The sequence below is a fragment of the Desmodus rotundus genome, chromosome 5, assembly GCF_022682495.2.
Source record: "Desmodus rotundus isolate HL8 chromosome 5, HLdesRot8A.1, whole genome shotgun sequence".
NCBI lineage: Eukaryota > Metazoa > Chordata > Mammalia > Chiroptera > Phyllostomidae > Desmodus > Desmodus rotundus.
In genome coordinates, this window is record NC_071391.1 from 88,754,028 (window position 1) to 88,767,687 (window position 13,660).

General features: G+C 52.2%; 1 protein-coding gene across 18 annotated transcripts; it reads right to left on the reverse strand.

Moving 5' to 3' along the window:
* Window positions 1-3: 3 nt before the first annotated feature.
* Window positions 4-13,250, reverse strand: FXYD2 (FXYD domain containing ion transport regulator 2). Of its 18 annotated transcripts, none has more exons than XM_053924090.2 (9): window positions 12,005-12,589; window positions 11,421-11,464; window positions 10,323-10,477; window positions 8,656-8,711; window positions 3,571-3,609; window positions 3,305-3,379; window positions 1,796-1,832; window positions 1,586-1,616; window positions 4-156 (listed from the first exon to the last, which is right to left on the reverse strand). In XM_053924090.2, the coding sequence occupies exons 1-8, from the start codon at window positions 12,354-12,356 to the stop codon at window positions 1,592-1,594; spliced, it is 783 nt and encodes a 260-aa protein (XP_053780065.1). In that variant the 5' UTR covers window positions 12,357-12,589; the 3' UTR covers window positions 4-156; window positions 1,586-1,591. The 18 variants fall into 18 exon arrangements, with proteins under 18 accessions (XP_053780065.1, XP_071077592.1, XP_053780068.1 ...); XM_071221491.1 differs by lacking the exon at window positions 3,305-3,379 and adding an exon at window positions 8,476-8,554 and having other exon boundaries at window positions 10,323-10,501; window positions 12,005-12,169; XM_053924091.2 differs by lacking the exon at window positions 4-156 and adding an exon at window positions 1,142-1,323 and having other exon boundaries at window positions 10,323-10,468; window positions 12,005-12,566.
* Window positions 13,251-13,660: the final 410 nt, after the last annotated feature.

Genomic DNA, 13,660 nt, shown 5'->3' on the forward strand with positions numbered 1-13,660 from the left:
GTCTAGGGGTTGGCCCATCACATTTTATTTGTCACCAGTGAATGAGCCCATGTTCAGAGCAAATTCTGAAAAGTAAGGACTGGCTATTTTTCTTTCTTAAGGGCTTTCTGTGCTTAAGCCTTCTGTGATTCTGTGAGGACTGATGGTCTTCAGGACCTGGGGGATAGTGGATTAAGACAAAGAGCTCAGTTCTCAAGCAGAATGGAGGCTTACCCTGCCTCTGTTTCCCAGATACACCCTGTTCATTGTAAACTCTGCCAATGTGCTGCTATCTCGGGCTCCTGCCCCTTCCCCTTCCCATCCTCCTCCCCCTCCCCCCTCCCCTCTCCTCCCACAGAGGCCTGCAGACCCAAGTGTGGAAGGTGGACACTAGGTGGTGCCACCATCCCCTCCAGCCTCCTGGAGGCTTCTCTAAGGAGAGGGAAGAGGATAGAACTGCCCTGGGGAAGTGCACTCTACTGCAGGGGGCCACAGGCATGAGTAGGAAGGCCATCCTGACACCATCTCAGGCGGAAGTTGTTCTGCATAGGGGCCTGCTAGATGAACAGGGGCTACAGGAGGGTAACAAGGGCCCTAGCCCTGGGATTAGCCAAGCCAGCATGAATGAGTAGGTCTAGATGAGGTCCACTGGCCCCAAGAGCAGAAAGGGGTGAGCTGAGCTTAGCACCGATGTCAGGAGGCACGCAGGAGAAAGCGTGTGCTGCAGCCTGCACCCCCCAGACCACCCATCTTGTCATATTGGTGCACTTGGGGAGATGGCAGGCCACATAATATGGACACCAACTGCCACACTTTGGGCCTCCCAGGCCTGTCTGCAGCAGCTTCCAGCAGGATAGTTCCTACAGTGGCACTCAGAGCCTGGGCAGATACCCAAGCAGCACCCAACAGACCCGATGGCTTTGAACCTGTGATATTCAGACTCCTGGATTTCTTGCTTCCTGGCATTTGGAAGACAGGCTGAGTCCTCTGTCCGGGGCTCTTGGTAATCCAGGGGCAAGGAGAGGCCTACTTTCTTTAATAAGGCAATTAATCGAAAAGCAAAAGAGACCAGGCTGTATTGCACTTAAGTTGGACAGGCGAGTCATGGGAATTACAGGAGAGAAGGTGGGGGTCGGGGAGGCAGGCCAAGGAAGAAGCCGTCTCTGAGCTCAGCTTTATTATTAGGAAGAGGTAACATGGGGTGCAAGGAGGCGATGCCCATCCAGGGGTCACATGAAGCCTGGTGCCTCCTTCAACCTGAAGGCCAGGCAGTGCTGGGACAAATGTCTGCAGCTCAGGGAAGGCTTTTCAACTGTCCCCAGTGCCATGATGGCACAGCTGACTCTGAAAGGACAAAGGCAGGTTTGGGGCTGTGATGGGGCAGAGGTGGGGTTTCATTTCATTCCTCACTTATTTTACCTTTCTCTGGGGCATCTCTGCAGCCCGCCTTGGTCACAAAGCCATTCCAAGCACTTGGCCATCACGGGCTACAGTCTACCTGGCTGATGAATGGAGGACCCTAAAATTCTTCCTAGCCCAGTCCCAAGCTCTTCCTTACTTCTCCACAGCCCTCCCTATACCCCTCACCTGCCCCTCCCAAACATACCTGTCATTACAGCTCGTCTTCACTGACTGGCCTAGGATGGAAGAAGAAAAAAAGACAGGTAATACTTATTGGTCAGTAAGAAAGGTAGTAAGTCTAGGATCCCTAAGGTTGGGGGCCCCCCTAACAGGCTTCAGAGGCCAAAATTCTCAACCTGTCCCTCCTTCCCCCTTCCCTACCCACCTCAGTCCGCTACCCAAGGCAGGCACTTACCGATGCTTCTTTTTGCCGCCGCAGCGGAGTTTTTTGCCTTGAAGAAAGAAAAGATGTTGGTTTCCACAGGCCTCTCACTTCCAAGGAGACCCTGTCTTCCTGGGAGGACTCAGCTTTGCAGTCTTCCTTCCCTCCTCCCTGCCAGCACCTCACAGAGGTCCTGGAGTGTGGCTTGGAGGCCACAGCCAACTATGTCTCTCTTTATACCAGGCTGGGCTGAGCCCAAGTCAGTCAGTCAGCTGGTCCATAAACACGGTCTGCAGTGGTTCCTCAGTGGCCCATGAGTTCATGAGAGCAGTGGCCAGCCCTCGGCCATCGTGACACTCAGTCAGCACTGTGCTGGGCACAGAGCAGCTAGTCAATAAGCTCTTGGAGATGGATAGCAGTAAGTCCAATATTGCTGCTCTGGCCCATCTGCCTCCACACTGGCTGCTCAACCACCACAAGCTTCCCTCCAAAAGCTTCCAGGAGAACCTGGGGGAACCATCACATCTGCAGACAACAGCCTCAAGATGGAGTGGCATTGACCATGGCTGGGTTACAATCCCAGGACCCAGGACTGTACTTGCTACACTGAGTCTTTTTTTCCCCTCATTGTATTTCTGTGTATTTTTCTTCTGGTTGCACCAAAACAAGTCAGTAAGTATTCAGTAAGCCCGTGCTGTGTGCCTGCTGGGGCTGGGGGATTAACAAGGACCCTTCTGTCCCCCAGAACACACCATATCTACGTTGGATACTTCAAAGTGTTTTCTCGGCTGCCATGTGTTTGGATGCTAGCTTTAACCTCATGAAGCAAGTGAGATCACTCCTACTTAACAGATGAGCAAACCTTGACCCAGGGAATTGTGGTAAACTGGCAGTGGGACCTAAGACTCTGGTTGTTAGCCACATTTGCTTTCTAGCAGCACGTGGGGAGTGGGTGCAGGGTGGACACCCCTGGTCCAGCTTAACCAACTCTGCTTCGTATTGGCTGTGGAACTGTGGACAAGTTACTGTACTTCTCAGTATGGGTCTAACTTCCCCCAGAAAATGGTCACAGTTATGGCCATGCCCTGGTGTTGCTGAGAGGATTAAATGGGCTGGATATAGCTCAAACCAAGAAGGTGCCAGGTCTGAGGATGTGGGGTATCCAGCAGAGGTTAGTTCCCTCCCTTACCTGACTCTCCACCCCCCCCCCCCATTTACACTTGGCAGCTCCTCCTGGGTCCACTATAGAGTGCACTTGAGAAAGATGGAACTTCCTCTGTGTGGTCCAAGGACCAAGTAGGATGACACCCCAAGATGCCTCTCTCCAACAGGGTGTCCCTCAGTTCTTACATCTGGCACAAGGTAGTGGGGTAGAGCTGAGAGACTCACTCCTCTCTTCCAGGATCTGGAGAGGGGGTGAGAGGGCTCTCCCCTATCCTCATCTGGGAAACCAGCTTGAGCATGAGTGGGGTGAGCAGCTTTGAGAAGAGATGTGCCCCCATTCAGCAACCCCCCTTCCAACATGAGGCTGGCCCCACTTACTGAGGATGATGATGAGCCCCACCACGAAGGCCAGGGCAGCAAAGATCAGGCCCCCATTTCGGACAGTCTCATAGTCTGAAGAAGCAGAGGGCAAGGAGGTAGGATGGGTTATCTAGGCATTCCTCCCCTCAGCCCACATTAACAGCAGCCCCACAGCAACTGGGGAAGATGGGGCACATAACCAGGGCTGGGAGAGGCTGGAAACCAATTGGGAGTGCATGGAGGCAGGCTCAGGAAAGATAGGAGGAGGGGCCCACCAGGCTTACCATAGTAGAATGGGTCCATATCCCCCTTGGGGCTGTCACCTGAAGAGAGAGCCAATGACAAGGTGAGGGGAAAGTCACAGATGGTGGAGCGTTCTAGCCACAGAAACAGTGGAACTGTGTCCTTCTTGTCCCAGCACCTTTGCCGCAGGTTCCAAATGGGTAAGGATAGGCTGGTGAAAATAGACCCCTAGAAGATGAAGCTGGTAATCTGCAAATGCCACTGCCAGTAGAGGCATCTGCCTTAGGCTACTTCAGACACAGTCAACCTGGGACCAAATACTAAGCATCCAAAGCAGGGAGCCATGCTGCCTGTGGGGCCTCTGGCCACTCTGGGAGAGGTCAATTTTTTCTTCTCCTTGCTCTATACAAAAGTAGGAAAAGATCAAGAAAGACATCTCCCATTAGACTCACCAGTGGCGAGACTCTCCTCATAAGACTAACCAACTGCAAGGGGCTTAGCAAATATTTGTGAAATGGATGAATGGATGAATAGAAAAAAAAGGAAACTAAAGCCCAGTTTGGAGACTTGTCCAAAATTCCAAGGAAAGTTGGAGGCAGAACTTGTCTTCAACCAGGTTTCTAGATGCTGCTTTCCTACGTTGCTATCCTCTGGGGGAAACAGATTCATTTAAGAAACATTAGCCCTTGCTGGTGTGGCTCAGTGAATTGAGTGCCCGCCTGCAAACCAAAGGGTTGCCAGTTGGATTCCCAGTCAGGGCACATACCTGGGTTGGGGGCCAGGTCCCTTGTAAGGGGTGTGCAAGAGGCAGCCACACATTGGTATTTCTCTTCCTTTCCTCCTCCCTCCCTTCCCCTCTCTCTAAAAGTAAATAAATAAAATCTTTTAAAAAATTAAAAAGAACAAAATAAACATCAATATATAGTGCTTACCACATGCCAGGCTAAAGCTAACAAGGCATTAGCTTGTTTCCCCACATAACAACCCTGTGAGGTTTTAATAGTATTCCAGTGTAATCATGAGAAGATGGAGGCACAGAGAAGTTCAGTAACTCACCCACACTTACACAACTAGTAAAGAATAAAGCTGGGGTTTGAACCCAGAAAATGGGTTGCTAAGGATCTAGGTACTTAACCTTTTTGCTATGCTGCCTCTCAGGTGGTTGGGAGAAAGGATATCTTTCAGAGCCAAGTCATCCGGGTCCAGTTCCTGACTCCTAGGCTTTTCCTACTGACGTGGAACTGCTCAGCAGCCAGCAGCTGTCTCAGCTGTGCCCTCCAGCCCTGTAGACTGAGCACACTTGGTCTTGGGAAGCTGGAGGGCAGTCTGGCCAGAGCTTTTCTGCCACTGCTGACGGTGGCCCCTCTTTCCTGCTCTGTTTGAGCCCCTTTCTTGGCACTAGGGAAGCAGTGCCCAAGGTCAAGGGAATATGCTAGTTGGCACCTCCCAGGCTGTGCTGAACTGTGCCCGAGGCAGTGGGAGGCTGCAGGGCCTGGTGAGCCCAGCTGCCCCTGCAGGCAGTGAGCTCCCTAAGCCAAAAGCAAACAGGCCAGGAGGGGTCAACCTGGGCCTGAATGCCAGAGGCCAAGGGGAAGTTATGCGGACCCAGGTGCCTGTCCCCACACAGGTCTTCAATTTTGTCTCAGTTCAGGTCTTGTTCAAGGTCACTTGGGGAGTTAGTATCAGAGCCATGACTAGACTCATGGCTTCCTCACTACACCAGGAAACCGTCTCCTCCCTGACCACCTCATCTTGAGCCCTTTGATGGGCTGGCCCCTTTTCCCCAAGCCCTCATCTGTTCTGCATCTGGCTCAAAGCCCACCACAGTCAGCAAAGGACCCTGTTGGCTGCCAGGGCTTGAGTTGCCCTCCATTACAAGAGTCCTTCAGGGAGTGTGCCCTTTACTTGGAGGGCTCTCCCCTCAAAGCCGACCTGAGAAGGCTGACCAGAGTGGCTTGCTGCCTCCCCAGCCTGACCGCCATCTGCCTCCTGCTGTGAACTTAGATAGTCCAGAAAGACACAATGAACATGCCAGAAAGTCAAGACAGAAACTCATCCCCTCAATCCCAAACCGGCTGCCACCTGATCCCATGGTTCTGCCATTCAAGCTACATTTCTCTGGAGTTAAGGCAGGATCCTCTTTTAAAAGCAAATATTCATAAACAGGAGAGTGGCCCAGGGTGAGGGAGCAGTGCTTTGTACTCTAGAAGGAAGAGCCACCAGGAGATGGATGAGTGCGATCCAGCTCGCCCCTCCAAAGGTGGTCCAAGCAGAAGCTCTCTCCTGTTTGGCACACATTCACACATACTCACCATCGTCTGTCGACACCCCTGCCATTTCCCCAATAGACTGGGCTCGATTCAGCTGCCTTCCTCCTGCTGCTTCTGCTTCAGGGAGAGTACCTGGCCGTGGGGTGGTCAGGGATGAGGTGGGGGCATTAAACATTAACAGTGCCAGCTAATATTTACCCTGGTCACAAGAAAAGCCCTGGTATGGACAGAGGGGCTCCCGCTGAGGCATGAGGAGGTGCTCCAGCAGGCAGGGACAGGCAGGAGCTGGCTGGTTTTCCAAATCCTTACAAAGGAAATTTCCAAAGAGGAGGGCCAGGGATGGCTGGCTGTGGTGTTCTTCCACAGCTGGAGAAGCCACAGCTGGGGCTGTGGCAATGGGAAGTAGGAAAGTTAAACTATGTGTAGTGTGTGCTGTAAGCACGGGGCAATGTCGGGGTCCCATGGAGGCCCCAAACCTAGCCGCTGCCCATCTCACCAACCAGTGTGGAGATCACTGTTTGGTATATAAGTGTTCACTGGTATATAAGATCACTGTTTTGGTTACTTGGTATATAAGGCTTCCCTGGGCTGGTCCTGAGGTGCCTGGTCCCCTCTCACTTCATGGCCCACCTGGAGCCCTCCATGCGAGGTCACACCTCTAGGCCTCTACTGCCTTTCCTGTGTTATCTTCTTCCTCCTGGAGCTGTGTCCCACAGCCCACACCTCAGTCAGGAAAGCTCTCTCCATGCCACCCCCGGCACTTCCCTTTTACAGCCATGGAGGGCCCACCCTGCTCAGTATGGCTCTCTAGTCGCTTGCACTCCAGTTTCCAATGTTGCACTGGAGATTCCTTCAAGAAGGGGCCAAGCCTTACCAGAGAGGGAGAGAAAGTGCTTTTATAATTTGCAAAGCACTTTCCTCACTGTTATTTCCTTGAGCTTTTATTCCTCATCTTGTAGTCAAGGAGTCCTTTGCAGTCAGTCATTCTACAGAGAGGGCAGGGCTCTGGCTCAAGGTCACACAGCCAGTGAGGGGCAAGGTATAGACTGCCAGCCAGCCCTTTGGCTGTAGGAGTCAGGTGCTTTTCCATACCTCTGACGCCAACTCCTCGTTCCACTGTGGCCTCCTTTAACCTCAGGGACACTGGTGCTGGGTACTCTGTAGGTACTCAGATTACTGGCTGAGTTCTAGTCAATTGAATTGAATTGGCCTCAAAAAAAAAAAAATCTGGTGCTCGATATTACCAAGGCCAGTGTTCATGTCCACTGGGGGTTAGTCACTCTAAAGGGACTGAATCCATCTATCAATCCTCCTTTAGCAGTGGTAGGGGTCAAGGTTTGAGTTCATTTCCTGGCTCCTACACTTACTAAATATATGGCACCTGTTCTCTGTGCCTCCGTCTCCTCATCTGTAAAGTGGAACTGCTGCCCACCTCGCAAGGCAGTTGTGAGCTAGCATGGGGCCTGGGACAGACACAGTGAGTGTTGTCACCGTTAGTGTGATATTTGTGTTGGCTGGAGAAAGAATAGGCTTTATTAACTTTCTGTTGAATCCTAGCTGTTGGGCACAGAAAAGCCACCTCCCTCCAGTGAGAGTGAGATGGAAAGAGAGTGTCACAGCCTACAGTCCACACTGTCTCAGTTCTCTGTGGCTTTTAGGGTGAAGGGATGAATATTCACGAGCATTTTATACCAGAGCTAGTTTAGTAGCGGTTGGCCACCTGTCATGCTCTGCGTATCCTGTTCACTGATGCAGGCTTGCTCCTTCTACATATAAGAAACTGGGGCTGATCCTTTGCTTCCCAAAATGACCCTGAGGTGGCCAGGGCATTGTCGTGACCCCCACTGGATGCACCAGAAAGACTGAGGGCAGGGAGTTTGGAGGACTTGTCTGAAACATCCAGTTAGTGACAAAGGCAGGGCTAGAAACCCAGGCACTGAGGCTGTGTCTGCTGCTCTCCACACAGGCACTGAGTCCCTGATCATACATCCTCTTGGCATCTCATTGTATTTTGTCTGTCTTTGTAAGCCACCATGGAGTCTTTCTGGAATAATGAGGCATGTAAAATAGCTGGGAAGACAGACAGATGATGGTTGGATGGATGGATGGATAGATAGATAGATAGATAGATAGATAGATAGATAGATAGATAGATAGGTGATAATAGACAAAAAGAGGACAAGGAAAGAAAGTCAAGATTGCATTTTTGAAGTCCAGGTGCAAGGCACTGCTCTAAGCACTTTACAAAAGTTAAGTCATTTAATCGTCACAATTCTATGAGATAAGGAAGGCATTGTTATTACCCTCATGTTATAGATGAAGAAACTGAGGCACAGAGAATTGAAATGACTTGTCAGAAGTCAGACAGCTAGGAAGTAGAGAAACGAAGATTTGAACCCAGCAGAGTGGTTTCAGAGTTCCTGCAGGTAGACAGATGGATGGACAAATGGACAGGAAAGGAGGCTATTGGACAAGTTGTCCCACCAGCTCTTGCAGCTCAGAGATGCTCAGAGTGTGGACCACAGTGTGCCCAGGACTCCATACTGAGCTGTCCTTGTTTAGACATCCTGCCTCTCCTGCACTTCTGGGGACTGGTGGGTGCACTTGAAAGTAATGAGGTAGACACCTGTGTCAGAGTCTGAGAAGGTGGGAGGGATTGGGGCTTAGGGGACTCACCCAGGTACCACCTGTCCATGGCAGAGCTGCTGGCTGTGTCCCAGTGGGAGAGAGTGGTGAGGTGCCTGTTGCTGAGGTCCTGGGTGGAAAGAGTGGCACTCACTCCCTCCACACCTCAGCCAAACCCGCAGGAAGGAAGAGACAAAGACAGGGAGGAGGAGCTGGCAAGGGAGCCCTCACCTTGTGCCAGCCAGCCTGGGCAGGCTGAGGCCAGGGATCCATGTGGGAGGAGGTACCTGAGGAAGGGGGACGCTATTAGCCACTGCAAAGCAAACTGCAGCCTCCACACAGGTTCCCCTCCCCCAAGGGATAGGTGCCACCTCCATCACCCTCCAGGCAGCCCAGGGTGCCTGCCAAGGTTACCAGAACCCAGGAGGGCACGGGCTGAGGCTGGAGCCCACAGCATCACAGCCCCTGCTCTCTGCCCAGCCCCTGGTGGCTGAGTGAGATACTCAAGGGCATTTGTGTGTCCCCCTCAGCCTTTATTTAGCTGCACCTCATTCCTCCAGCCCAGTTAGGCCTTTGCCCTGATGTCTTCTGTCCCGACGCTTCACTCTGTACTAGGAGTCCCCTGGGAATGAACAGCAGCCCCTTGGAAGCTGCCCTGGGCAGAGGTGGGGAGGTGAAAAGGGGGATGGGATGCTCTCCCAGAGGCACCAGCTGCAGCCTCCACTGTCATTTCCACAGCCGGCCAGAGCTGAGGAGCAGCTCTGGCACTGGTCCCCAAGTACCCTGCTCTTTCTCAGCAGGGCCCTCCCGTAGTCCCCAGTGACACTACAGGCTGCAATGTCAGACCCACAGCTCAGCAGCCCTCCTGGAGACACTGCAGGCTCATGAGGCCACTGAAGACTCCTGGTCTGTGCCAGAGGGGAATGGACGAAAGACAGTGCTCTTAGATGCAGGGCAGTTGTGGAGGGCTCGTCTCCCAGCTGCAGCCCGGAGTCCAGAGCAGGAATAGCAGAGTCTCCCTGTCCTGGCTCAGCCTCATCCCCAGTCTCTGGCTGCTGAGGCTTCTGACTGCCCAGAGAGAGGCCACCACCAGCATCTCTGTGGGTCTCCCTGTTTGGTCATTCCAGCACAGATACTGAAAAGCAGGGACTGGAAGGTGTGGGTTCTTGCCCCAGCTTCTGACCACAGTGACAACTCCCTTCTCTGTCCCTCCTCAGCTATACTTCCTCCCCGAGGGGTCAGCTAATGGTGCCCACAGAGAGCAGCCTAGAAATCTGTGGAAGTGGGGAATGGACAGCTGGACAACCTTGATCTGGCTGGGCTGAGATCTGCCCTAGGGGCCCTGGCCAGGCAGCCCTGACTCCTGGCTGCTTGCTGCTTACCCCACGACCCCATAAGACAGGGGCAAATCCATCCAGGGACAGAGCAGCTCATGTAACCAGGACTTGTGACATGTCACCAAATAGAAACCTGTTCATTCAGACTTCCCAAAGCTACTGAGCGGAAAATTCCCCGCGTGGGTCACATCGAGAGGTTCATAAATCTTGGGGTTAGATGGCACTTTAGAGGTTGCCGGGTCCAAACACAGCAGTGGTCTGTAAAAGTGGCTATCTCAGCCAGAACCCTCCCCCACCACACTCACCCCCACACACACATATACACAATCTGTTCCCTGCCTTGTCTTAATGCTGTGAAGGAACACGGCTCAACCTGAAATGGAACTTTGTGTCACAGACTGACGGACTGGACAGGAACTCCAGGTTATCCCACCCAACCCCCTCACTTTACAAAGGGCTCACTTTCCTGCTCAAACCCTCCTAGGGTTCAGAGACTAAACTGAAGTCCCTTTCTGTGTTTTATAAAGCCCTTCTTAATCTGGCTTCAATGACCTCACTGACCTTGTCTCCAACTTTTGTGGCCTCTTCTGTGCACTCCAGCCATGCTGTTTTCCTTGGTGATCCTCTGACACTCCAGGCACGCTCTGCCTCAGGGCCTTTGCACTGGCTACTTCCTCTGTGTGAACACTCTTCCTTCCGAGAGATTCCTGGACAACCTGTTTCAGGTCTTTCTCCATAGACTGATACAGAAGACCCTCCTGGCACCCCAGGCTATAATTTTCACACCCACTCTCTACAACATTTCAAATCCCTTCTTAGCTTTACTTTTTTTCAGTAGCACTTACTATATCTGATAAGTTATGTTTTCCTCTTTTGACTGAAATTCAAGCTCCAGGAAAATAAAAATTTTTGTTCCTTATGTTCATTCCCAGATTCCCAGTGCCTAGAATGGGGCCAGGCACTTGGTGAACCCCCAGTTTTGTTAAATGAATGAATAAGTCCCAGGGATAAAATAATTTCCCCATTGGCACAGGCAGACCCAGAACTTTAGTGCAGCTTCTTCCGGTGAAATTACCTGTCCTATAATAGGTAGCAAGACCTAGGTTGCTCCCACAGAGAGAAATGTGTGGTCAGCACCTGCTGGCAGCTCCCCCAGAATACTTGGAGCATTCCCCATTCATGCCCCTCTCCTCACGCCACCCACACCGCCGCCCCAGGGCTTTAGCAGAAGCCCTGTGACAATGTTTATGAAAAGTGTTTGTTTGCCCCTTCTGGGGAAGCCTGGGCATTAAGAGTCCAGGAGGTTCTATTCCTTTCTCCTCACTCACACCCAAGTCCTTCCTCAGACTTCTTTGTCTCCCACACCCCAGCTGACTAAGGCAATCGGATCCTGGCTGACAGTGGGGACAAGAAATATTCTCTCAGAGACACGCTACTCTCCTCCAGGGAGGCCCTGGTTCCTTTAACCTGTGGCCCACGGTGCCCTGGAGAGTAGCCCAGGAGAGCCTCTCCTCCCGCGAGTTTTGCATGCTGAAGCCAGACACATCCGCAGTTAAATCCCTTTGCATCCTGACTCTTCCCTACAGACTATGTGGTCCTGGGAAGGTCACTCCTCTGGGGCTCCTTCTTTCATCTATAAAATGAGATGATAGCACCTACCTTGCAGAGTCGCTGTAGGACTTGTGATGATGTAGATAAAAAGCCTGGCCAAAGAAGGTCCTATTAAGTGCCGACTTCATTATCCTCACCCTGAGCTGGCCTTCCAGGAACAATGGCACTCACCACAATCCCTTCCCTGGGCTCAGTTCCCTGCCAGAGTGACCTTTACAGCAAGATCCAGAGCACCTTTCCCTCCCTGACCCTCAGCATGATCTCTACCAGGCTACCACCTACCTGACAGCCCCAACCTTCCTTTCCTCCCCAGGTACCCGCACTGCACGACTGTTCCTGCTGGCGTCTGGCCACGCTTCTAGTTCTTCCAGACTTCCCCAGGATGTGGTGCCAAACGGGGTGAGAGTGCTACTCTGCCACCCCAGAACGGCTACAGAGTAGGCAAAATTTCCCCCATCTTCTCCCTTTGTTTAATTGTTCTAGGCTGAAGCCAAAGAGAGCCATGTAGCCACACTCCCAAGACCCAGAAATCAGGGAGATCTTTGAGAGGTATGGAGAGGTAGCCCCAACCTCCTCTTCCAACACTTCCATGGCCCTGGGACAGTGTCCTCTGTTGCTATGCCTCAGTCTACCCTGTCTTTCCCGAATAGGCCTCCATTTGTTCCCTGACTTTTCAGTCTCAGGGCAGCAGTCTGGGTGGTCATTTTGGCTCGGTGGGGTAGGGAGGTAACACGCCAGAACATCAGCTGAGCTGTCTGCCTGGTGCTCAAAAACCAGCAACAAGGCAGAAGGCCCTTGCGACCAGCCTCCCCAAGACTCGAATTTCCAGCTCCCCCAGACCGCACGTCTAGGCGCTGTACAGCAGAGTGCACGCCTTGGACTCCAGGTCCCAGTCAATCTTCCTGCTGAGGGCTTGCAGCTGGAAAGAGGCCAGAAGCCCCTAGAAAGCTCGGATTCCTGGCTTGGGTCTGTCCTCAGCTGCATGGCACATGTGGCCACTCACAGGGAGGCTCCCAGGCCCCATCTGTGCTGCCCGGAGGTCCTGAACTCCAAGAAGTGCTTGCTCCTGTCTCCTGCTGTGTTCACAGATGCCAGGGTCACTGGGGGCTTATAAGGCGGGCCTAGCGGGAGGTGGGTCCTACAGGGTCCATTCCTTAAGTGTTGGCTTCAAGATGGCCACGCCATGGGGCACACAGGTCCTGGGAGCTGCCAAAGGGCAATGCACTCTGAGTCAAGGTTACTGAGGCATTTCTGCTCCCTGAGCAGGCAGGGGATGAGGACATTTTCTTCTGTTTCTACAGCTGGTGGACAAGGGCAAACCTGTTTGACCCACCTCTCCCACAGTGAATATACCCCGGAGAGAAATATGTTCTTGACTTTTCTCAGAACTCACGTCTGGGCTTAAACTAGAGCAGAGGCTGTTTCTCTCCAGGTGTAGCTCTTCTGTTCCAGTAACCACATCCCTCCTTATCTCTGAAAGCAGCTGCAGGCTGGCTGCTACCTCCAGAAAGACCTCCAGGAGCAGCCCCACCCCCTGCTGCTCCTTCCTTTCCTCCCTGACCTGATGTGGCCCGAGAGGCTTGAATCTGGCTTTATAACTGTGTCATTTGTCTCAGACTGCCAAGCCTATCCTGGCCTCCGTGAGGACTCAGATCATAACGTCTGTGTCTCCGCTGTCTGGTGCCCAGCTCTCCTCACTCAGTAACAACTCCATCCATTTTATGGTTCTCTATAGTTCCCAAGAGCCTATGCCTCCTTGATCTGCTCTGTTCCTCCCAGGAACTCAGGCACGCAGGTTTTATAATACCCATTTTACAGAAGAGGAAACTGCAGTGGCGCATGGAGAAGCCCAAACTTAAACCCTGATCTAACAGAGAGAAGGGGAACCCTGCTATCAGAGAGAAGACAAAGAAATGGATTATAATATAAATATTAATAACATAATATATACATGTAGAATTTTCTAAGTGTTTTTATGCCCACTCTATCACTTTGACCTTGTGAGGTAACAGGAAAGGTATGGATGGACCTGTACAATGATACAGGTGAGGAAATCGAGGCTTAAGTGGCCTAGCTTACTCTATGGCTAGGAAGGACTTCATTTTGCAGAGAAGGAAACTAACAGATGCTAGACTCTGCCCAACCTCACACAGCTAGAGAGAAGAGGGGAACACAAGAGAACGAGAATGTCCTGAGCCTCCTTCGGCTCCACCAGACTGCGTCCAAGCCTGGGTGGTGCGGGGGGCCCATCCCCCAACAGCTCCTACCACACCAAGACCTTCAGAACA